At 33.4% G+C, this 22,696-nt stretch overlaps 2 protein-coding genes and 1 long non-coding RNA gene across 5 annotated transcripts; 1 reads left to right on the forward strand and 2 right to left on the reverse strand.

Moving 5' to 3' along the window:
- Positions 1 to 920: 920 nt before the first annotated feature.
- LOC123653809 (tectonin beta-propeller repeat-containing protein) lies at positions 921 to 7,474 on the reverse strand. Its single transcript, XM_045589790.1, has 6 exons — positions 4,669 to 7,474; positions 4,390 to 4,586; positions 3,569 to 3,778; positions 1,894 to 1,980; positions 1,501 to 1,822; positions 921 to 1,099 (listed from the first exon to the last, which is right to left on the reverse strand). The coding sequence occupies exons 1-6, from the start codon at positions 7,472 to 7,474 to the stop codon at positions 921 to 923; spliced, it is 3,801 nt and encodes a 1,266-aa protein (XP_045445746.1).
- A 395-nt stretch (positions 7,475 to 7,869) lies between these two features.
- On the forward strand, positions 7,870 to 8,221 carry LOC123654016. Its single transcript, XR_006743175.1, has 2 exons — positions 7,870 to 7,989; positions 8,103 to 8,221. It is a non-coding gene; the product is annotated as an uncharacterized LOC123654016 (long non-coding RNA).
- Positions 8,222 to 14,823: 6,602 nt separating this feature from the next.
- LOC123654018 (mpv17-like protein) lies at positions 14,824 to 18,118 on the reverse strand. 3 transcript variants are annotated; one of them, XM_045589978.1, is made up of 5 exons: positions 18,053 to 18,118; positions 17,708 to 17,806; positions 16,210 to 16,352; positions 15,889 to 16,020; positions 14,824 to 15,323 (listed from the first exon to the last, which is right to left on the reverse strand). In XM_045589978.1, the coding sequence occupies exons 1-5, from the start codon at positions 18,060 to 18,062 to the stop codon at positions 15,138 to 15,140; spliced, it is 570 nt and encodes a 189-aa protein (XP_045445934.1). In that variant the 5' UTR covers positions 18,063 to 18,118; the 3' UTR covers positions 14,824 to 15,137. The 3 variants fall into 3 exon arrangements, with proteins under 3 accessions (XP_045445934.1, XP_045445933.1, XP_045445935.1); XM_045589977.1 differs by having other exon boundaries at positions 17,708 to 18,112; XM_045589979.1 differs by lacking the exon at positions 15,889 to 16,020 and having other exon boundaries at positions 17,708 to 18,112.
- Between the last annotated feature and the right edge of the window lie 4,578 nt (positions 18,119 to 22,696).

A 22,696-nucleotide genomic window follows, 5' to 3' on the forward strand; every position in this document is an offset into this window, starting at 1 on the left:
AAGTGGTAAACGAACTATTTTGCGCGAGTGACAAGGGTAAACGAATACTTTTGCGTTATGTTTTTTAGAATATTTTTTTAAATTTTATGTTATGTCAAGTCATGAAAGAATTTCAGTTATGTTAAAATAAACTTTAAAATGTTCCTCAAATTGAGGTTTACTTTCTATTCAATGTTCTTAATTATTTTACTAATATTTACTTTCTAAACAATTTTTTGAATATCATATCAAAAATTGACCGCTCCAGCGGGGTTCGAACCCGCGTCTCCGACTTTATGGTATATATGTTCTGTGCTCCGACTAACCGTGTCGGCGCTCTAGCCAATTAAGCTATGGAACGATGTACCCGCTAGATCGAAATCTTTGATATGATAATTTTTATATTCGGTTTAAGCGAATTGTGGCTTCGAACCCCGCTGGAGCGGTCAATTTTTGATATGATACTCAAAAAATGTTTAGAATTCCCGATATTTACTTCCTATATTTTACGCTTTGCAATACTTTCCATACTAAACGAACTATTTTGCATCGGGGCTCGTAGTTGGCACTTCTTAGAATAAAATAGGTACAAATTTGTCGAAAAATCAACCTTAGGAGTTCAAAGAATATCACAAATATAATTCAAATATCTAAAGTAAATATTGAAATTTAATAAATAGTAAAGGAATGCTTTCGTTACTTCACGGTACTTAAAATAATGTATCAGAAGTCTAATTTAAATATTACGCATGCACTACATTTGTATGATATGATATAAGCAAGAAACAAGCAATACTCCATACAAAAATTATGCCTAGGTCAAACGATTTATGTTTAATAGAATGCAAACACGACCTACTGATTGACGCTGCGGCATTATCGTGTTCTTTTTTAATGGTAAAACTTTTTAAAACACACTTTGTACGCGTAACACTAAAAACTCAAGAAGAACATGCTCTCGCAGAAACATGAACCAAAGGTCCACAGTGGATCTGCTGCCAGGCGATGCCGGCCGCATTACCCGCCGTTATCCCGAGGCGTCTGTGAAGTGTGCCATCACTTCTGATGGCCCACACTTCTTGCTCCATACACGATACGTGTTTAAAAGGTAATTCACAATCTGAAATTAAATATTGAACTTTACAATAGAAATTTGTTTATTCAATCTTATTACATTTAATTGTGATTTTTATCTGGCACAATATTTACTAAATAAAATTGATTTAGAATTAGCGAAGATACCGCTTGATGTCCATATACAAAATACGATATAATTGCCAAACTCCTCTATTTTAGTAGGGGAGTAATTAATATAAGGTATACAATTATAATTAAAACGCATTAGTAGACTGCGAGTTTAATACGAAAAGATTTTCTTTATACAACTAAGTTGGCAAAAATCGTACGGCTCACCTGATGGTAAGCGGTTACCGTAGCCTATAAACGCCTGCAACACCAGAAGCATCGCAAGCGCGTTGCTGACCGACATTCTCGAGATAATTTCTAAAAACTAAAATGTACCTGTTAAATACTTCCACTGTTTACCGTCACGCTGGTCACAGGTCACATCAATTCTTACTGCAATTATTCCATTTGTGAGTATAACCCAGGCTGAGTTTTGTGACAGTGATACGAACTTTGCACCAATACTTGACTTGTGACTAAAAGGGAAGCTGCACTTAGGTGCTTCGATTAATTTCCAATTTGATCCACCAGGATTTTCTTTTTTAACAGCTTCTCTATAATATAATTCTCCTTTCCGACCTACAGCCCATATCAAATCATTAACCACACTTATTGCAATCAGAGAATGAGGGCAATTTATATGTTCCCAATGAAGACCCTAAAAATAAGTCTTAAATTATGTCTCAAATTCATTAACAAATAACTTTCCCAAATTAAGTTTATGAATACCGCTGGTGTAGCAGCTGTAACTCCAGTTCTATAAATTGCATCACCAGCTAATGTTACACCCCATACAGTAACTTCCTCATCATTGGCCTGAAATAAAAAAGTTTTTATACATAAATGATGTTTATAGCTTTTTTTAAAATACCTTCTTATTCTTCTTGTTCTTTCGCTCCTACAAAGTTATTTTGCTTGTCAAGCACTAATTGTTATACCTTTTTAGAAACGCACTTTTTTAAAATACTGCGCAATTCTAGTGCAGTACATATTTTCTTCACAATCAATGGTTAAATCTTGACAAAAAATAACAGATAAAAATAATTTCTAACGCTAATTTACATAAGTTTAGAATAAATGATGCGTGAAATAGTAACTTTATTACAAGTATTCCCTAATAAAATTTAAAAAAATACACTAAAATACCTTAATTTGTAAAAATTATGACCAAATTACTAGTCGCGATAGAATTTTTTTGAAAAAACACAAAAATTTTCACAATTTCACAGTGTTGGCAGCCCTGACATAAAAAGGTCATTTTCTTGATGCTGGACATTAGGGCTACCCCTAGTTAACAGATTATCCACTATTTACGACACACCTTATAAAGGTATATATTTTTCTGTGTGTGTGTTTGTCACTGAACTCCTCCTAAACGGCTGAACGGATTTGGTTAAAATTTTGTACGTATATGTGTATGGGTTCATGGAGATTCATGGAGATTGTTCTTTTCATTATAGGTTTTAATTAATTGATTCTAAAACCCAAAAACTTTTTTTTAATATTCATAGTAATCAGGAAATAATAGAAGAAGTCCTTGTATTTTGGGAAAGTACCGAAGCTGTTTTAATCAGGATGTTGCCAAGTCAAGTTTATGATAATAAATATGTAAGTGTAACTGGGTCTTGTTTTTTATTTTAGGTAATTTTACGTCATTTCGTAAATATTATTAAGTGTTAACCACTGACCAAACTTTGTGTTACCTCGGTCAAAGTCAAGAAATGAGTTTAAAAATATTAATTACTTATTCACAGAAGTATTTGTTTCGTAATATACCACCATAAAATGCGCCATAGAAATTACTAGAAAGCATTTCTCATATAGTTAACTCACGATCAGTTAAAGTGAAATTATAATTTCAATCTAATGCTTGGCCAATAGATATAATAGACTTGTATAGTATATTTATTTATTTATTTATTTACAGAAAAAAAAAATAGATGAAATTTATGTGATAAACAGTGCAGCAAAAACAATTAACAGTTTAACAGTGCACTGTTTGTAAAGTAATAATAATAAAGTACACACAATATTATATATTAATATAAAAATATGATATAAAGCTATACATATAATAGATTATACATGTGAATATAATTGGAAAGAAAAAAAAACATCAAGTGGTTAAAGAATAATAGGTATTTTTAATGTGTTATTTGTAATATATCTTGTTAGTTTATAGTGTCTCATTTTATTTGAATGTTTGAATTAAAATATTGTTTTACTAGCTGACCCAGCAAACGCCGTTTTGCCATATATGTTATTAACCCCCTTGACCCCCCCCCCCCCCTTATAACTAGCCGAGTTGTATATGTCTATAGGTAATAACAGTTTGTATACCTGTAAACGATTGTGATGAATGATTAATAAAATAAAAAGTACAGTTAACTAAGTAAGGTCTTACCCACAAAGAAACATCAAGTAATGCAGTACTTCCAGCTCTCACCCATGGACCCTCAGTAACTATTTGAGCTTTTCTATACCACCTTCGACGTCGAACACAATCAGTAAATACTTTTTTTCCATGATATGGAGCGGGAAAATCAGTTGCGTACTGCCAGCCTTCACCATCCACCCCACCAGGAGTATTGTAATCAATCATCCATTCAGAGATCTGAAAAAATAAATTTATAAATACCTCTACGGACTCTTTAAAGCAAATATAATTATGCTATAATATTAGAACTCAGTTGAAGTTAGTTTATTAATAAAAAATGACAATCAATGAAAATTGGCTCTGTTGTAGTTGGCGCGTGTGCCATGTACACTCCTAACAACTGGGGGTTTGCGGGTTCAATCCTGCTGGGATGAATAATTGTATTTGTACAAACATTTCTTTCCAGTATGGATGACTGTCCTTGTGGGTCTCCCAACCTTTCTTCGAAGAACATGTTAAGCTGTCACTCCCAATTGTTATCATATAAACCTGATAGCAATTGTTACTCATAGTAGGGAATATATCCGAAAACCCACAGGGGAGAAAAGTGGTGGATTAAGCTCCGATCCTTATCCTTAACGAAGAAAGAGACCTATTCCCAGTAGTGGGATGTCACAGGCTGAATCGTTGATTTAAATAAAAACCGCGCAGCTCTTTCTGTAACTAATGTTATACACAAATTATTGCAGAAATTAATTAAAGAAAAATGTTTATTACAAGAACGAAAGAATTGTTATACACGCCAGCTAATCTGACAAGGACTGTCTAAATTATTTTGAAATAATTACCCAATGCCAATGTCGGCTTAGTAGTTTTGTGTGTTCCCTTGTCCTTTTGTGTTTTCCTGTTACATCACTCCACATGAAACGATCAGTTGGAAGACCAGTAGAAGTATAACCAGATAAAGGATTCCATCTTTGATTCTCATAAACACAATATGTTTGAGTGTCTGTCATCGCATGAATACCGTCATTTCCCCCTATTCCTATCAAAACATGAAAAATCATTTGAAATCAAGATTTTGTAACTTTTGTACTAGACCATGTAAGAAAATTTTAAATATTTACCTTTAAGAACACCACCACCCCAACCTCCAGTATAAACCCACACTCTGTGGTCATGAGATATTCCCCAAACTACTCCACTGTTACAGCATTCAACCTTTCGCAGATATCCCCCCATCATTCTCCATATCATTTCATCAGGTCCAATAATAGCACTTGTAGAACTATACTCTAAGGTGTACAACTTTAATGGTCCCAAAATCAAAAGAGATGTTATACTTTCTGGGCTTAATCTGTGTTTAAAAGAACAAAAGTGCATTTCATTGACAATTATTATAAATCCAATATTGTCACATATAATTTTGATTGAGAACTCTTGACCAGGCTTTAAGGGTAATACATGTCTCTCTTCTACCCCCCAGCACCCAGCTTTTTTTGTGTTACAAACCACTACTGATTCATCAAATCGAACATTGAAGTGTAATGGTATTTCTGTAACCTCAGTTTCAATATTATGTCTTTGTTTCTGCACTTCAGGACATTGTAAGTTAATGTGAAATCTATTTATTTCATCATATAAACATCCTGTCATTTTCAGCACACTTCCAGATGGAAAGTTATTGTGCAAAGTAGTTGTAAGGCCATTTACAATATCTTTACCAAATACCTGGAACTCCTTTGTGTAGCTGCCATTTCTATCAGCATTATGTTCAGCAGGTTTTGGATCCCAATTGAGAACATCACCAGAATTAGTTACAGCCCATGCTGAATAATTTGATGGCTTACCAGATAAACAATTTATTTGAGATGTTATGTCAACTAAGACACTAAGCCATTCTTCTTGTTCCATTTCAGATGTAAATTGAATTTTGATGATCTTTTGATTTTGATGTGGTATTGTTAATGATATTCTGGGGCAACCAGGTTCTGATGACGTTATTATACTGGTAATTTCACCTAGGTTCAGTATAAATTTAATAGTTCCATCTGGTTGAAACACTGAAAGTGTTCCTATATTTTCTGAAGCATGCCAATACAATGATAGTATAGATTCTTCACTGGTATTATTTTCACAAACTAATCTTGCTTCACAACTACGGGTCCAGCCCTTCATTTCAATTGCTAATCCATAGTTATCATGATCAGTTTCTAACTTTTTTCTACTCTTTAAAGAATCAAGAATTTGAAATCGCCATTTAGCTGTTATATCAGAATTATAAGCATTTTTGGAGTCTGTAAACCAATGTGGTGTTTGAACTACATCTATTGAACAAGCACCAGCTTCTATAAAAGTCCATGTTGCATCACAAGTTCCCCAAGCTGTTTGACTCACCTCTTCATCAAAGTACATTCCAGAGTCTACATCGAAAACACTACTATCACTGTCTGGTTGAGCTTCCATTCCAACCACAGAACCAACGCTCCTAACTGGACTCCAAGCTCTAGGGTTTTTCAACGTTGTTTCATAGCTTTTTCCAGATAAATCAATATTTTCAATGTTTGAATTTTTTTTTGGTTTTATCTCTTTTGATGGTTTCAAAGGCAAAGTATTTTCAATAGGTGCAGAATGTGACTCTTCCCAAGAATTACGCAAATTTATAGTAGTTTTTAATTCTGGAGTATTTTCATTCAGTAAATTTAAGCTGTGATGTTTTGGATTTGAAGAAGATGAAATTATACTAGTTGAGCTAGATGTTCGACTTAACTGCATATTTGCTTGTATTGTTCTCCATCTTTTGCCTGTCAATTCTGAAGATGTTATGCCACTTCTCCAATAAATACTTTTATTGGATTCACCAATAGCAAATACTTGATCATTAATACCAACTGAAATGTGAATCATATTTCCATTTATTTCTAACCATCCAGATCCCATTGCAGCAGTTTCTGAATTCCCTGCTTGATTTCCTTCTATACCTTTCCTAAACCACACCCTTGTATCAGAACTTACAGCCCACACTGTATTATATCCTACTGACACAGCTGTTAATTTTGTATCTGGTGGAGATTTTACTTCCAGCCATGCTTCTCCAGTTGGACAATCCTTATTTATACCTTTTCTTACTATAGCTCTTCCAGACCAGAGTAAAGCCCATACTAATCCTGTAGATCCAACTGAAATTTGTTTAATATCACAGTTTGGAGGAATACTAACATTTATCCACTTTAAGCCTTCAGGTGAAGTAGTGCTTACACCTACTCTATACATAACACGTCCGTGTGCTGTGATTGCCCAGACAGCCAAGGTCCCCGCAGGAGCATATGGTATTTGATTTCCACCAATACTTACATCTATGAAAGGCTCTTGAGTTGGATCTTTATGAAGAGGTGCAATAGCACACCATGAATTCATAGCACTAAATTTTCTATACCTAATCCATTTTCTTCGCCTCACACAAGACTTCCATTGTTTAATGGGGCCAAATTGAGCAGGGAAATCAACAGCATAAGTCCAACCATCATGATCAAGTGGTTGCCCATCTAAAGTAAGTTCAAGTTGCCAATCGCCTTCCCATTGCCAAGCCATTGAAGGCAATCTAATGCAATCAATTGATCTGTCCTTAGTTCCATCTTGAGAAGAGAAATGGTAACGATCTGTAGGCAGCAGTCTTCCACTAAAGCCTTCCAACGGAAGCCATCTTTCATTTTCATATGATTCCTCTTTGACTCTAATGGGAATTTCTAATCCGTGAACGTGTAAATATATTTGACGATCGCCACCAACCGCCCATAAAAAATGTGGCACAGCAGATAATGTCTTAAATTCTAAGCCGAGATACATAAATTCTCTCCAACATGATCCGCTAGTTGAAAGAGCGTAAACTTTACCTTCATTGTTTACTGCAAACAAAAGCGAATTACTGCTCATTTTAAAGGGAAATATCTAAATGGGCGTTCCGCAGTATTTAAATTTAAATGTGATTTTTACACATTGTTGACACTCCAAACACTAAACATTTTTAAAAGGAGTTAACTTAAAAAAACTACAATAAGAAATATATTTTGTTAGAAATCGAAGTAAAATATTATTAGTTTATAATTTGAATACGCAGGTCTATCTTAGTTGAAATTTTGAAAGGTTTGAATATTTTTTACGCAAACATGACATTGACAAGTTGACTGAAATGTCTGAAATTACAGGCTGTCATATTGGGTCCGTTCCACTTTAGGACCACAACGCCATCGACCACGACCGCTGAAATTGCCGTTTAACTTCCATTAATATTAAAAACACCGCAGGCGTTATTGTCGAATTTTATAAGTTTAACGCTTATATGGGCGCTATCAGTATCAGGCGTCAGCTGTGTGCTCGCAATATCTAGTTTAAGTGTATTATCTATGCGCAATATGGCGGCATGGTGAAAACATGTAGCTGTGGGGATCGTGAGTGAATATTTCTCATGGATTGGAGTACAATTTAATTGTGCATGATGGATTCCCGGGGATTTATCGTTACGTTTTTGCCAAAAATCTTATATGTTTCTTGGTTTTTGCAGAATCGAATACGAGATAACATTCACAATTTGAAATTGAGAGTTGTTTTTGGAACGAAGCTCGTTACGGCAGGCTTGACATTTGGCTGGGCGACCGAACTGAAAAAAATGCGATACTAAAACTGTAAGAAAAATATATAACGGAAGTGACGTAATATCAGTCACACGACTGTATAATATGACGTTTGTAAAACTAAAATATTACTAGTAAACTTTTTTTAATTATTTATGTAATTTTATACTGTCGACAAAAATAAATAAAGACATATGTTTTTTTATTTCACTTAATAGTTTGAATTATTATTATTATTATCATTTTGTTTGATTTATTTCATTTTACGGTATTTGCTATTTTCTAAAATACTAAATTTCCTAAATACTTTTATGTATTAAAAACCAATCAACAAAATTAAAGAAAAATCAAGAACTAGAAAATATATATAAGGTTCAACATTTTTTTTTTAAATTGTGTTGCTTCTATACTATCCGAAGCAACTTCGTTTCTACCTGACACCAGATAATTTCTAAATTTATTTATTATTTAAGGTTTTACAGCGCTGCGAAATGAATACTATTCTTCAGTATTCATAACTATACATGAATATACGTATTAATGAATTGCCATAATTTATAATGATCTAGTTATATTTTTTTTTTATGATAATCTTTTTAATTTTTGATAATAAAATATTATAATAAATTAATAATTGATTTTACACTCCACCTACGAGGTAGTGTCTGGAGGCAGCAGAGGTGTAGCATACCTTCAATCCTTTAATAGCCTAATACCCTGTATCTTGCCCCAAATGAAGGGTAAAGATTTCTCACAAAAGAAACAAAAATGCTTGCATCAAATTAAAATAAATATTAATTGATTAGGTAATTATAAAAGCGACAGCAAAAGATTGCAAAAAAAAATCAAAATTTAATTAAAAATTAAATTTATTATTACTAAATTATAATTAATTAGACGAGACAATCGTTCTATGTGAGAAACAAGAGTGACTCAAAATTAAAAAAACATCGTTCAGTCGGGGCATCGTGTTATGTTGCATTCTTCGTGTTGGGTCGTTTTCACACGGTGTCCAGGTGCGATGCCCAGGTGGGAAAGTTTCGCAACAAGCGCCGGCTAACGAATCGAGTTCGAGTCGTGGGAATGTTTCGGAGCAAACTACGGTCAGCAAATTCTGGCGTAGAGCGATTCGTAACAAGTTATTACTACCTCCTAGAATAGACAATAGTGACAAGTCTACTGTAGTTGTTCCTGTTCCATCGAAGTTCTTAGGTAATTTTTTATCACCTAGATTTCACACAACACAAATTTCTTTCAGCTGTTGCTCGTTGTAACTGAAAGGGTCACGAATAGAAAGCAAGCTGTTATTACCTCCGGAAAACTGGATGCAAGGCTATTGAATTTTTTCAGCATTAATTTCATGAGTTCCTTAAAGGAATAAATTTTTTTAATTTCGGATTTTAAGCTAATTTAAAGAGCTTGTAGCTCCAAGCTGGAGAGTTATCAGGCTTGAGCTGCAGCAATAGATGCTTCAGCAGCCTACGCTTCAGCCTATAAGGCTAATAATAGATGCGGAGGATTCACAGGTGCATAACCTGAAGAAATTCAACGCTGCATCCAGGTCTTACAGGAAGCAAATCGCTAGGTCAAGGTTCAATTTCTTTAGCAGAATTGGCAAGAGAAAGCCCAATGGCTTTCTACATGGAGCCCGTGCCTTTTGGTCTATTGCCAAAGCTGTCGAAGGTAACTTCTTTTAGTCTTCATTTCCATCATTGCGCGAAGCTGAAGGCTCTCTGGCACATTCTGGAACGAAAGGAAAGGAAGTGGCATCAATGTCGGCGGTTCATCTTTCAAATTATTTTCTTCAATTAATTTGATTGCGTCCTTTGACAAACGCACACTAAGCCCAAAAAATTGTAACATTTCAATGCATTATTAGGTGCGTACTTTTTTTGTCCAGCATATAAGAGGTACTATACATATAAGAGGTACTCTTATCTCTAAAATAGTTTTCTTTCTGCTTTCGACTACTTCGAACATTGTTTCAAGGACAGCGTAAAGACACCAATGAACTTTCGTCACGAACGTCCAACTTTGCTTTATATTTGATACTAGTTGTGCCGGCGACTTCGTACGCGTGGAATTTAACAAAAAAGTTATTGGTTCAGTTCGCAGTCATATATAAATAAATTTCTAAAATAAAAGTACGTAGCCTAAGTTCTGCCAGTGAAAGTCCCGTCAAAATCGGTCCAGCCGTTTCAAAGATTAGCCGGAACAAACACATACAGACAAACGGACGGACGGACAGACAGACAGACAAAAATTGTAAAAAATGTTATTTTGGTACGTGTACCGTGTATACATCCATGTGCATTTAGTAAAAAGCGGTTATTTTAATATTACAAACAGACACTCCAATTTTATTTATTTTTATAGATTTAGAATGACAAAAATACACAAATTGAAATGTGAGGTCCAGTACTGTACTCTCGTGTTCCTATGTTAGAATGTTTTCTTATTTTTGTTCGTAAACAAATAGGACGTAGTTGTTTATAATTTACTTATTATATTCCAACAGGGTCTCAAATTGAGTATGCCCCGACATGCCCAAAAACGGATCAAGGTTATGTTCTTGTGGTAAGGTATCTAGAGATCCTTGGGATTGAAGGAGTCGGCAACATCGGGTGGTCGTTGTTGTCGTTAGTCAGTTTTGGTGTAGCAGGTGTCAGTGGGTTACGGTAACCGCTTAGGAGCAGTAATAATAATAATAATAATAATAATAATAATAATATACTTTATTGCACATTTAAATAAAGAACAAAATTTAAATTACAAGCCATAATAGTAACAAATTGTACAACCAAGCGATCTTATTGCTAAAAAGCAATCTCTTCCAGACAACCTGATAATGAAAGGGATATTACTTTTCAGATGGGCAGGTGATATATAAACATAAATATGTAAAAAGATAGAATACATAACAATATGTATATACATATACATTATACACATACGTACGCAATAAAAAATAAATAAATATAAATATTTACGTACACATAAATATATAAATACAGTAATTGTATATTAAATAGCTTCATGGTAAATTTAAGGACCTTTTATCAATTGAATTTAGTATTTAAAATAATTTATAGACTAAGGTAATATGCTTTCAAACGCTTTTTATACAGAAACAAATTTTGAGCTCGTCTTATGGCCACAGGTAAGTCTTACAGCTTAGCAGCATAGCAAAACAGCTTGCACAGCAAAAGAGTCTTTATTAAAATTTGTTCTGTGAAGGGGTAATCGCAGCTTAAGATTTTCTGATAACCTTAAAATTTCACTACGTGAACCAAGGAATTCGAACTTATCCTTTAGGTAAATGGGTGTTGACGGATGAAATAGTACACAGTACAAAAGAGACAATATATTATGAGAATTCCGGCGAAGACGAATGGGTAACCAGTTGAGTTTTTTTACGAGATTTTGAAATGTGGTCATATTTACGCAAGCCAAATATGAACCGAATCGTAACATTTTGAATTCGCTCAAGTTTATTTCACTGATTTTCAGTGAGGTTGAGATAGCATACGTCAGCGTAGTCCAAAATCGAAAGCATGAGTGAATTCGCAAGCGCAATTTTGGTCGGAATAGGGAGAAAGTTCCGTAAACATCTCAATGATCCTGCGGCAGCGAACATTTTCCTACTCACTTCGCTAATTTGGTGAGTCCAGGATAATGCTTGATCGAAATAGATATCAAGGTTCTTCCCTTTATCCAGAAAAGGTAGTTTAACGCCATCAAAAGAAATAAGAGGCAAATTTGTATAGTTAATTTTTGCAGTAGTTTTCTGACTACCGATCAGAATTACTTGACTTTTTGATGGGTTAACTGTAAGACCATATTGCTTACACCATTCGGAGACAGTAGCCAAATCTGAATTAATCGCAGCTATAGTATTAGGAAGATTCTCAAGATTCGAAGTTAGATAAAGTTGGAGGTCGTCTGAATATAAGTGGTAGAGAGAATTTTAATTGAAAGTAATAGTTTATGAAAATAGAAAACAGGAGAGGAGACAGCACACCATCTTGCGGAACATTGGCTCTGACGTCACACCAGTCAGAAAAACTTTCGTCAAATTGTATGCGCTGCCGACGTCCCTATATATAACTACGAAACCAATCCGTTGCCAAAGGAGATATGTTAGGAGAACTTAGCACACTTACCAGTAGGTCAAAATCAACACTGCTAAAAGCGTTACTGAAGTCAAGAAGAACCAGTACGGTAAGCTGCTTATTGTCCATTGTACAGCGAATATCATCGGTAATTTTTACGAGAACAATAGTCGCACTATGACCGTAGCGGAAACCTGACTGGAGAGGACTAAGGATACAATTTTTATTTAATAACAGACTAATTTGCTGATAAACAAGGCGAAAACTTTTGAAAGGAAACGTAAAATCGAAATAGGACGAAAATCGGAAATAATTGTTGGCTTTATTTTTTGGGAATAGGAATAATTTTCAGTCCTGTGGAAATGTGCCAGATGTGATAGACGAATTTAGGACATGAGTAATGATGGGGCAGATTATGTCTAAGATGGGAATAACCATCTTACGACTAACACTATCGCAACCCACCGCATTCGATGCAACGGACAATATATTCTTCCTAACATCATTCTGGGCAAAAGAACAGAAACTAAATGCTGGATATTCAGGAGTTGGTAAAGAGGAAAGAAAATTTGTTGTTATCGTTTTGCTAACGCTATCCAGCATATTACTAGATGAAAAATGTTTATTTAGCGAATCAAGATTTATAGAGGTTGGAAGATTTTGAAGATTAGATGATTTACCAACTCCTATGGCTTTAAGAAATTTCCACACTTTGGCAGTCTTCATTGTCAACGGACTTGTGGATGTAGCGTCGCTGTGCATCTCTACGTAACTTACTGCAGCGGTTACGCAACCTCTTGTATCTTACGTAGTTCAACTCAGAATTATCACTTTTCAGTTTCAACTTAGCACGATTTGTCTTGGCAATAAATTTTTTAATGTCCTCGTTAACCATGGAGCTGGACAGTGCCAGATTTTAACTGGTCTGCTTGGTGCATGTATATCGTAGAGATGAGTAAGAAGAGAATTGAACATTGACACTTTAAGATCAGTCGATTCAGCCTCTAATACAATGGACCAATCTATTTTTATAGAGTAACTAGGTAGTAGTATTATATAGAGTAGGTAGGTCATGTTTGTTTATTGACCTAGTAGAGTAAAAAAAACATTTTTGAGTTGAAATAATAACCAAAATTAACTTAACTCATTTAATAAATAATTTTTAGTAGTTAAAAATATAAAGCACGATAAAACCGACATGCATTACAGGAAATATTATTTTGATTAAATACCTAAAATCGTAAAAGAATATCACAATCATAATAATGCGACAATATGTTTCTGAAAAATAATTATCAAACATATTTATTTTTTGAATACAGTTTAAGTAGGTACAGTAAATATCTTATTTAAAATTATTAACAATTTTGTTGGATCGTTGTTTTTTTTTAAATATTTATTTATTTTATGTAACCCAATAGTATCAAATAATTGAGATTTAAAAAACACCTCAACCAACTTACCTCTTAATGAATGCCTTATAAAAAAATTGTGAATTTTAGTACTTCGCATTTTGTACGGCATGTCATAGACAGATATCTAAAAATAGTTAGTAAAAATATCTCTTTAAAATAACAATTATTACTCTAAAGTACAATTAAATTGCAAATATTAACCTGTATAATCATCACATTTAAATCTTAAAGATAGATACATACACATGTAAATAACATTAAGCTATGCTGTAATTCAATATACCATTTATTTTAAAATAAAGATCTCTTAACATTTTTGAATATCATATCAAAAATTGACCGCTCCAGCGGGGTTCGAACCCGCGTCTCCGACGTACTGTGTCGGCGCTCTAGCCAATTAAGCTATGGAACGATGCACCCGCTCGAGCGAAATTTTCGATATGATAATTTTTAATTTCGGTTTAAGCGAACCGTGGCGCCGTCTATAGTGAGCTCTTTACAGAAACCCGAATTGGCTAGAGCGCCGACACGGTACGTCGGAGACGCGGGTTCGAACCCCGCTGGAGCGGTCAATTTTTGATATGATATTCAAAAATGTTTAGAATTCCTAATGTGGGTAACACAAAAAATAAAAATCTTAGATATTAAAAATAGCACGGTGTTGTCTCCTGTCAAAGATTTTCATTGTAATATGAAACTTTGAATAGTTACGGGTTTCTGTAAAGAGCTCACTATAGACGGCGCCACGGTTCGCTTAAACCGAAATTAAAAATTATCATATCGAAAATTTCGCTCGAGCGGGTGCATCGTTCCATAGCTTAATTGGCTAGAGCGCCGACACGGAACATTTTTAGAAATATATATAATTATTCAAAACATATTTTTTAAATTATGATATTAATAAAATCAACAACAATATATGTAAACTACCTACATACAATTTGAATTTTAATTTTTGAGAATTCAGTTATAAGCATTTAATACTGTTAAAATACTTGTTTAAATAAAGTAACAAAGATTTAACAATTGTTTTTTTATAATTATGATACTACATATTTCGTATTTATTTATAATACATATATTTTCAATGCAAGTAATAAATTATTTTATAATCAATATTACAATTGTCATTAAAAATGTTACTTTTATTGCACATTTGGTAAATTGCCAATAAACCATGCCTATGTTTTTTAAAACATAAACAACTATTGACAGAAGACAAACTGAGTTCACCACTCACAATCACAGATAGTAATTTGGTATTAAGGAATTAAACCTCAAAATTTCATTTAGTGAAATTTAAATTAGTAACCTAATTTTTTAAATAAATATAGTAAAATGATTAATACCATTGATGTAATTAAATGTTATGTTCTAAATTTACAAACCAAATTATCAAGTATTCCTAGACATACTTGACAAGCAAACAATAACCTTTTTAAACTTTTAATAAAAGACTAGATTGTTGAGATTTTAAAGCCACATTGTCTTTATCCAAGTGTTTCATATAAGCTAAGAAACATGTCCATATAAGACTACAGACACTGATGAAAGGAACTCTATTTTTTTCAGGTATTAAGCTAAAGTTGATCATTGCCACTGCAGGCCAGACAGATGCTCCAACCTGCAATTATTTATGTAAGGTTAGGTAAAAAAACCAACTTGAACAAATCATATTAAAAAGGTTTGCATACAGTTCTTTTTATTCAATAAAATACTTCATATTTGTATATTTTATCACATTATCATCTTATGCTAAACAAATATAATTTTTATATCAGATATCTTACAGATATAATGACATTTCGAATATGGATAGAAATATATGACTAAAATTATATTGGAAAAATAAATATTGGATATTATATTGGAAGGTACACCATAAAGGAGTATTATATGAAGTTTAATTTCAAAGCAAGTTTCTGAGCTTGTACAATTAATAGATGGTTATCTACCAACCATCTCTGAAGAGAACAATTATTTATTATTCTTATCTTTTTAAGATATATATTTAATAAAGGTTACTATGAAAGGTCATTTGACCCCGCTGCTAGTTAAACCCCCTTATTAGGTTAGAGCATTTCGCCTTTCCATTGTTAAGTAATAGTATTGTTGATGAAAACCCATATTATAATAATAAGTCACTATTCGAAAGAAATTAATTTTCAGATATAAAAAAAGTATATTACCTTATAAGTGGGCCAGAATTTAGTTTTTACTTCAGCAACAGCTTCATCAAAAGTTTTAAGTTCCAATAAACTCATGAAAAAATAAAAGCTAACCATTGCAAAAGGGGTGTATGTAATGGTTTCAAAGAATGTCTGTAAAATACAGATGAAAATTAATTGAAGTAATTTATTGGTTTTAAAAAGTTGATAGCTGCAACATCATATTTTATTTCTATTTATTTTTTTATCTTTTTTTAAATGAATTTGTTTTTTTGCCTGTAAGCCTGTTGTGTAAGCCTTTGCTAGTTCCAAATAAATAAATTTTAAATAGTTCAAATTTACCTTAACAATTGCACTTCTAACCATATTTCCTGGCCACATTATACTAGCAACTGTTAACCAACTGTAGAGTGTAGGAGCTACATAACAGGATCCATATAAACCAAAGCGAGCACATCTCAGCCAATCATATTTATTATCAGAATCTGTAAGGAAACGGGGAAAACAATATAAACATAATGGGTGAACAACTGCATGGTTTACATCATAAAAACTGTCTTATACACTATAAAAACAAATTAAGTTATAATTACAAGTCAAACAGTAGTTTTATATAATACTTACGCTTCAGCCTGTAATATCTCACTGCTGGGCATAGGCCTCTTCCCATGTACAAGAAGGATCATAGCTTAATCCACCATGCTGCTCCAATGCAGATGGGTGGATATATTTTATTTCATTTTTATTTTATTTATTCAGAAAACCAACAGCTTGTTATATACTATTCTTATCATAAAGCATATAAAAAATAATATAGCCAATAACAGGTAAAGTTAACAAATTGGTATTATGGAGATATCGTTGACAAAAAAGAAAAAGAAAACAACAGTCATAATCAGTACATTCCGATACACAAAAAATGCTTGTAAGAGAATTTGATGTTGAGATACAGTTAACTAACACTTAACAGTACACATATATAAATAACATAGTAAAAGAGGCATATATAAATAACTACACATCATACATATACAGATACATAACATATACTTATAGTTTATACATTGTTACAGTGACTCAGATAGTATTTTTACTATATTGGTTTTGAATATCCTTTTAGACTTTGTGAAGATGTCGACGTTTTTAAATAGTGTGTTATACGTATGAAGGAGTCTTAGTAACAGCGAGTTTTTTAAATAATTCGAATAATGTTGAGGAACTTCTAACATAGTTGTATTACGGGTATGATATTTAGGAACTCGGAAACTGATTCTCTACTATGAGTAATGATAGCTATCAGGTGAACATGATAACAACCAGAATCGACAGCTTAACATTCTCTCCGAGGCACGATGTGTAGACCCACAAGGACTAACAAACAGACTGGAAATAAATATTTATATAAACAATATTTACGAGTATAAACCCTCTCTTCCCGTGGGTGTCGTAAGAGGTGACTAAAGGATATACAGTTCCACTATCCCCTAGGAATTTATAAAGCTGACTGATGGTGGGATAATCATCCAACTGCTGGCTTTGAAATACACAGACCGAAGACAGGCAGCAACGTCAGCGACAAAGCCAGTCCTGCGGCCACCAACCCGCCTGCCCAGTGTGGTGACTATGGACAACACAAATGAGTACACGGCATTTTTGGCGCTAATTTGTGGAGGCCTATGTCCAGCAGTGGCTGCGAAAGGTTGAAGTGATGATGATGATGAAGAGTGATAAACACAATTATTCACTCCGTGCGGGAATCGAACCCGCAACCGCCGGTGTTTAGGTGCCGCCGACACGACATACGTCCCATTACACCAGAACAGTCAAGTCTTATACTTACCAAAACGTTTTCCCTCAAATGTTTGTTGTATGAAACTTGAAATAGGCCAAATAATTCCGTATGATGCCATGCCTCGCAGAACAGGATATTTTTTAAAAGCTACAATCACATTTTTACTTAAAACAGACATGTTTAATAAATACTGTTTAAATTACTACAATTATATAATGGAAATCATAAAATATTCGCTTTAACCTCTACTTAAATACTTTTGGTAATACGAATGGTGTTCTTTTTTGAAAAAGTGCCAACTTCATGTAACACGTGTATGTAATATTTTGTAAAACGAATTAAAATAGATATCTTCTGAAGTTGGCACGATCATAATACAGAAGAACATTTTACTTCCACCCATGATTATTACTGGCCAAATGCTTCTCCAACAGCTTCACCTTCCATTGCTCGTTAAACAAAGAGTATATGTCGTTAAACTATATACACACAAACTACAATAATATAAATAAACATAACACAAATCGCAATATTGTTGTCAAATTATTGTCAAATGTCAAAACATAATGGGCGCGTTTCACATATGCTATCAACAACGCTATCGATCGTCGTGATGTCGTGATCGCTGAAAATGGAACGATAGAATAGGCTTTGCGAGCGTCGTGGACGCTTAGTGGAACGCAGCCAGAAAGTGATGCAAGGGGGCACCAGCCGGCCTAGCATGCATACAACGAGATATCTCTTGACGAGAGAGAGAGATAATGTCTACATCGAGTATTTTCTCGATTACCCTAACATGCGCACTACGAGAGACAAAATTATCTTCCGAAGACTTCGCCTTGTCGAGTAGAGAAACATTATCAACCATAATCACAACTGAATATCATTCTAATTTCTTATGTCGTAAAGTTGAATTTACAAGGTTATTGACCAATCGTGCCAAACCGGGATGAGCCAACGTTTGTATAATTTCAAACGAGTGACACATGTTTTATTTAACAATGTTCTCGGCCTTTTGGCTAAGATAAAAAGTGTATATCTAATTTAAAAAATCTAATATGGAAAATAAAACGGCGTAAGTAAATGAATTTATTTATATATATATAAACAATATGCTCGTGTTGTGCTTTATATCTTGTCGCACATTAAATAATTGTAATTCTATCACGCATTGTTTTTTTTTTTTTTTTTTTTAATTTTTAAATTTTTTTGAATTTTTGAATTTTTTTTTTTGATTATTGATTTTACTTTTATTCTATTTAATTTTATTTTTAGTTATTGATTTTTTTAATATAATTTTGTTTTGTTTTTTATTCTGAATGTTGTCTTGTCTTGTTGTACTAACCCAATATGGACTTATACTTTGGTCTGAAATAAAGTATTATTATTATTATTATTTAGAATAAGAAGCAACAGGGCGCAAATACGTTTTTTGTGTCATTATATGGCACACTTCACTCGACTTTTCGCATTTCCCGCTCTTCGTATACCGAAATTATATAATTATAATAGGGAAACGCCATGGTATACAAAAAATAGGCACCCGGTTTTATTTATTTTTTATTTATCGTCTTTCTCGTCGATAATATTGAAGACGAGAAGTTCCTCTTCCTAAAACGACAAAATTCGACAAAATTACGATGTCATGTTAGTTTCCGTAGAGATAAATATCACAGATCACTAAAATTTAATGATTATCTTTTCTTGACGTAACGAGAAGAGTATCGCGTGCACGCATGTTAGCTACTGTAGACATAGAGAGATAATACGTGAAAAGGGGTAGACAAAATTTTGTCGTGGCGCGCATGCTAGGCCTGCAGGACTACCAACCCTACTGTTTTAATAGTAGATTTGCTGTTTTTACATTGATGTTGTGTTTTCTGTTTCATTTCTAATTTTTACTGTTTTTCAATTAGTGTTCAGCGTTATCTATTACACTATGTAATATCAGTAATATGTTTTGATGACCACTAAATAATAACACACAATGATACTAGATGGCAGTATTTACTGGATTGATTCGAATTCGGCAGTATTCGGATGGGTTTCAAAAGAATTCCCCGACCAGTCTTATATGATTGACATTCATATTTTATACACGTTGAAATCATGTACAAACTTTGTACAAAATTACCGCATACAAGATTCTCCAAAACACATTTCTCGGATATTTTAAAACATTTCAAGCATTCACACATGTTAAACCTTTGTGTACGCTTCAGCCTGTAACATCCTACTACTGGGCATAGGCCTCCCTATGTAGGAGAAGGATCAGAGCTTTATCCACCGCGCTGCTCCAATGCGGGTTGGCGGATATATTCCCAACTATGAGTAACGACGTACATGATAACAACCGGGACCGATGGCTTAACGTGCTCTCCGAGGCACGGTGGGGAGACCCACAAGGACTGCACAAACACCCAGACCACGGCAAAGGCCTGTATTGCCAATACAAATGTTTGTCATGTGCGGAGATTGATCTCGCAACCGCCAGCGCAATAGGTACAACCATGGCTGTGACCGTTGCGCCAACGTGGTGTCTTAACCTTTTACCTTAAGGCTTTGTGTGAATTGTGTGAATTGCTGAAGAAACTTTTGTACTTACTTGTAGCGTCACCGTGTAAAGATTATCCTTTGCTATTAATATTATGAAAACTTAATTACGTATCAAAATATCGACCGGAAGGTCATACACATTAAATCTTCAAATAAGTAGCAAACGGTTAAATCGGAAATAACTGATTGCTACTCATTTGAAAGCACAAAAAGGCACATAAAGAAATTTAACAACAATGTATGATTTTAAGAATGAAAGTGAGTCTGAAATTGGTAAAGATGAGGCAATTAAGGATGAAAATGGAAAATAATGTTTCTTTAACAATGAAAAACCTAGTGTTTTCTCCTGTTTTTTTATTATTATTGGTGAGCGCTGTTTTTTAGTTTCTTGGGGTTGGCAATGCAGAGGTGCACTGAATCACTGATTGTCAAATTGTTAATGTTTATGCATAGAGCAACACGGAGGGGAGTAGCCTTTGCGTCTGCTACCGATACAAAACTTTCTGTCATTTTTTGCGGGGGGAAATTACACACATGCACACTTTATCTAATTCCCACACAAAAATAATCGTCTGTCACTACGAAACTCACACATACTAAATTAAAATCACACTTACATTTTTCACACACACATAGATACATTCTGTGTCATTACAGTATAATGACACGCCGCAACTACACTGACAAGTTGCCTACAGCCGTGGTTGTAACAACTGTCGATATCCATTATCGATAAATTCAAGTACTCGGTTAGGGAAATAAGGTTTTTAAAATGATACAAAGGTAAGACGTTATTATAAAAATAGACTTAATTTATTATATACTACAAATCAAACATCTTCATGTAAAATAAACGATTATAAAGAGTAAAGATTTGATTGTTTGTTTGTTAGCATTGAATAGGCTCCGAAACTACTGGACCGATTCAAAAATTATTTCACCGTTGAGAAGCTACACTATCCTTGAGCGACATAGGTTATACTATATTTTCAAAAATATTAGGGATCCTTACTAAAACTCCAATAATGTAACCCAAGGGATAAAAAAATAACCTAAAAAATTCCTTACATTGCGTACGCTGCAAAAACTAATGATAATAGAAATACATAATGTAGTAAGACTTTGTACAACACATAATTATCTACAATAATTGTATTTGCTTGCAAACGAAAACAAAACTGACTTCAATTACATCGACAAGTAATACAATATACATAATATATACGCGTTATCAAAGGTTACTCAAAATGTTGTTATCAGATCTCGATGAAATTTAAACGCGACCTCATGATAAACATCAGCTTTCTGTTAAATTAAAAATCATCAAAATCGGTACACCCAGTCAAAAGTTCTGAAGTAACATACATGAAAAAATACAGTCAGATTGAGAACCTCCCCTTTTTGGAAGTCAGTTAAAAAGTGTCGCGACAGCCTATGTCTAACTATTATAATTATGTCACAATACGTTTGGTGCAACGTTGTTGTGCCAAACAATGCCAGTCTACAATAAACGATTTAAAGTTAACATACGTTTTGAGGATTTGATGATGTACACGGTGATGTCAACGAATCGGGAGTAGGGAGCGTAACACTAATGGCATCATAAGATGATAGCTTGTCATCTGCTAGATTGAATGATTTGTTAATGACTCTGAAAGGATGGACATTGTTAATTTTCAAAGTTGATAAATCTAAGCTTCATTTCACTACTATGACTAAGGTGAACCATATCTTGATTACCTTGTATATGAGACAAAAAAAACAGTGTGGCGTTAGTGTTGGTTTAGTGCCCTCGACTAATTGACTTCTATTGTTCGCCAACACTTGAAAGTTAGTGGTATTTATTTATTTATTTATTATATACTTTATTGCACTCAAAAAATAGATATAAAACATCAAATAATAGAAAGGTTTATGGCAAAGGTGGACTTATCTCTGAAAGAGATTTCTTCCAGTCAACCCATGGTCATGAGTAAGTGTTTCATATTGCGAGGCAAACAGTGCAAGAAGTATTCATTAAGAAGAAAAAAATATAAATATAAAAAAAAACACCAAAGAAAAAAATAAATAAAATAAAAGATAATAAAATTTATATATATACAAAAATGTAACATACTACATAATGGTATTGATATGATCTGAACAAATTAAACTATTTTTTGTGGGCATCCAGGTTAATCTGTTATTACCATTTTTTTCCATGTATCCCTTAAATTTGGATTTTTAGAAAACCTGCCAAATTTTTATATAAAACATTATGGTGGAAAATCACATTAAGTAATTCTAGTAAAATGTATTCATACTCATAATACGTGTATTATATTTAATTTAATGCAATTTTATTATATAACTATGTTTATTAAAAAAAGCTAGCAATATAATATTTTAAATAAATCAAAATCTCAAAAATGTCTGTCTCCTCTTTTGCCTTTGCCGTTTTTATCGATAACCATCTACAAACAAACCGGTAACAACACTATC

This window comes from Melitaea cinxia, chromosome 5, assembly GCF_905220565.1.
Source record: "Melitaea cinxia chromosome 5, ilMelCinx1.1, whole genome shotgun sequence".
NCBI classification, from domain to species: Eukaryota; Metazoa; Arthropoda; class Insecta; order Lepidoptera; family Nymphalidae; genus Melitaea; species Melitaea cinxia.

Coding starts and splice junctions, on each gene's coding strand:
- LOC123654018 (XM_045589977.1), bottom strand. CDS start 17,837: ATGTCTGTTTTAAGTAAAAATGTGATTGTAGCTTTTAAAAAATATCCT. Junction 16,353..17,707: donor ATTTGAGGGAAAACGTTTTG/GTAAGTATAAGA, acceptor GTTTCCTTACAG/ATTCTGATAATAAATATGAT. Junction 16,021..16,209: donor TTAGAAGTGCAATTGTTAAG/GTAAATTTGAAC, acceptor TGTATTTTACAG/ACATTCTTTGAAACCATTAC.
- LOC123653809 (XM_045589790.1), bottom strand. CDS start 7,474: ATGAGCAGTAATTCGCTTTTGTTTGCAGTAAACAATGAAGGTAAAGTT. Junction 4,587..4,668: donor GGGTGGTGGTGTTCTTAAAG/GTAAATATTTAA, acceptor ATGTTTTGATAG/GAATAGGGGGAAATGACGGT. Junction 3,779..4,389: donor TAAGCCGACATTGGCATTGG/GTAATTATTTCA, acceptor TTATTTTTTCAG/ATCTCTGAATGGATGATTGA.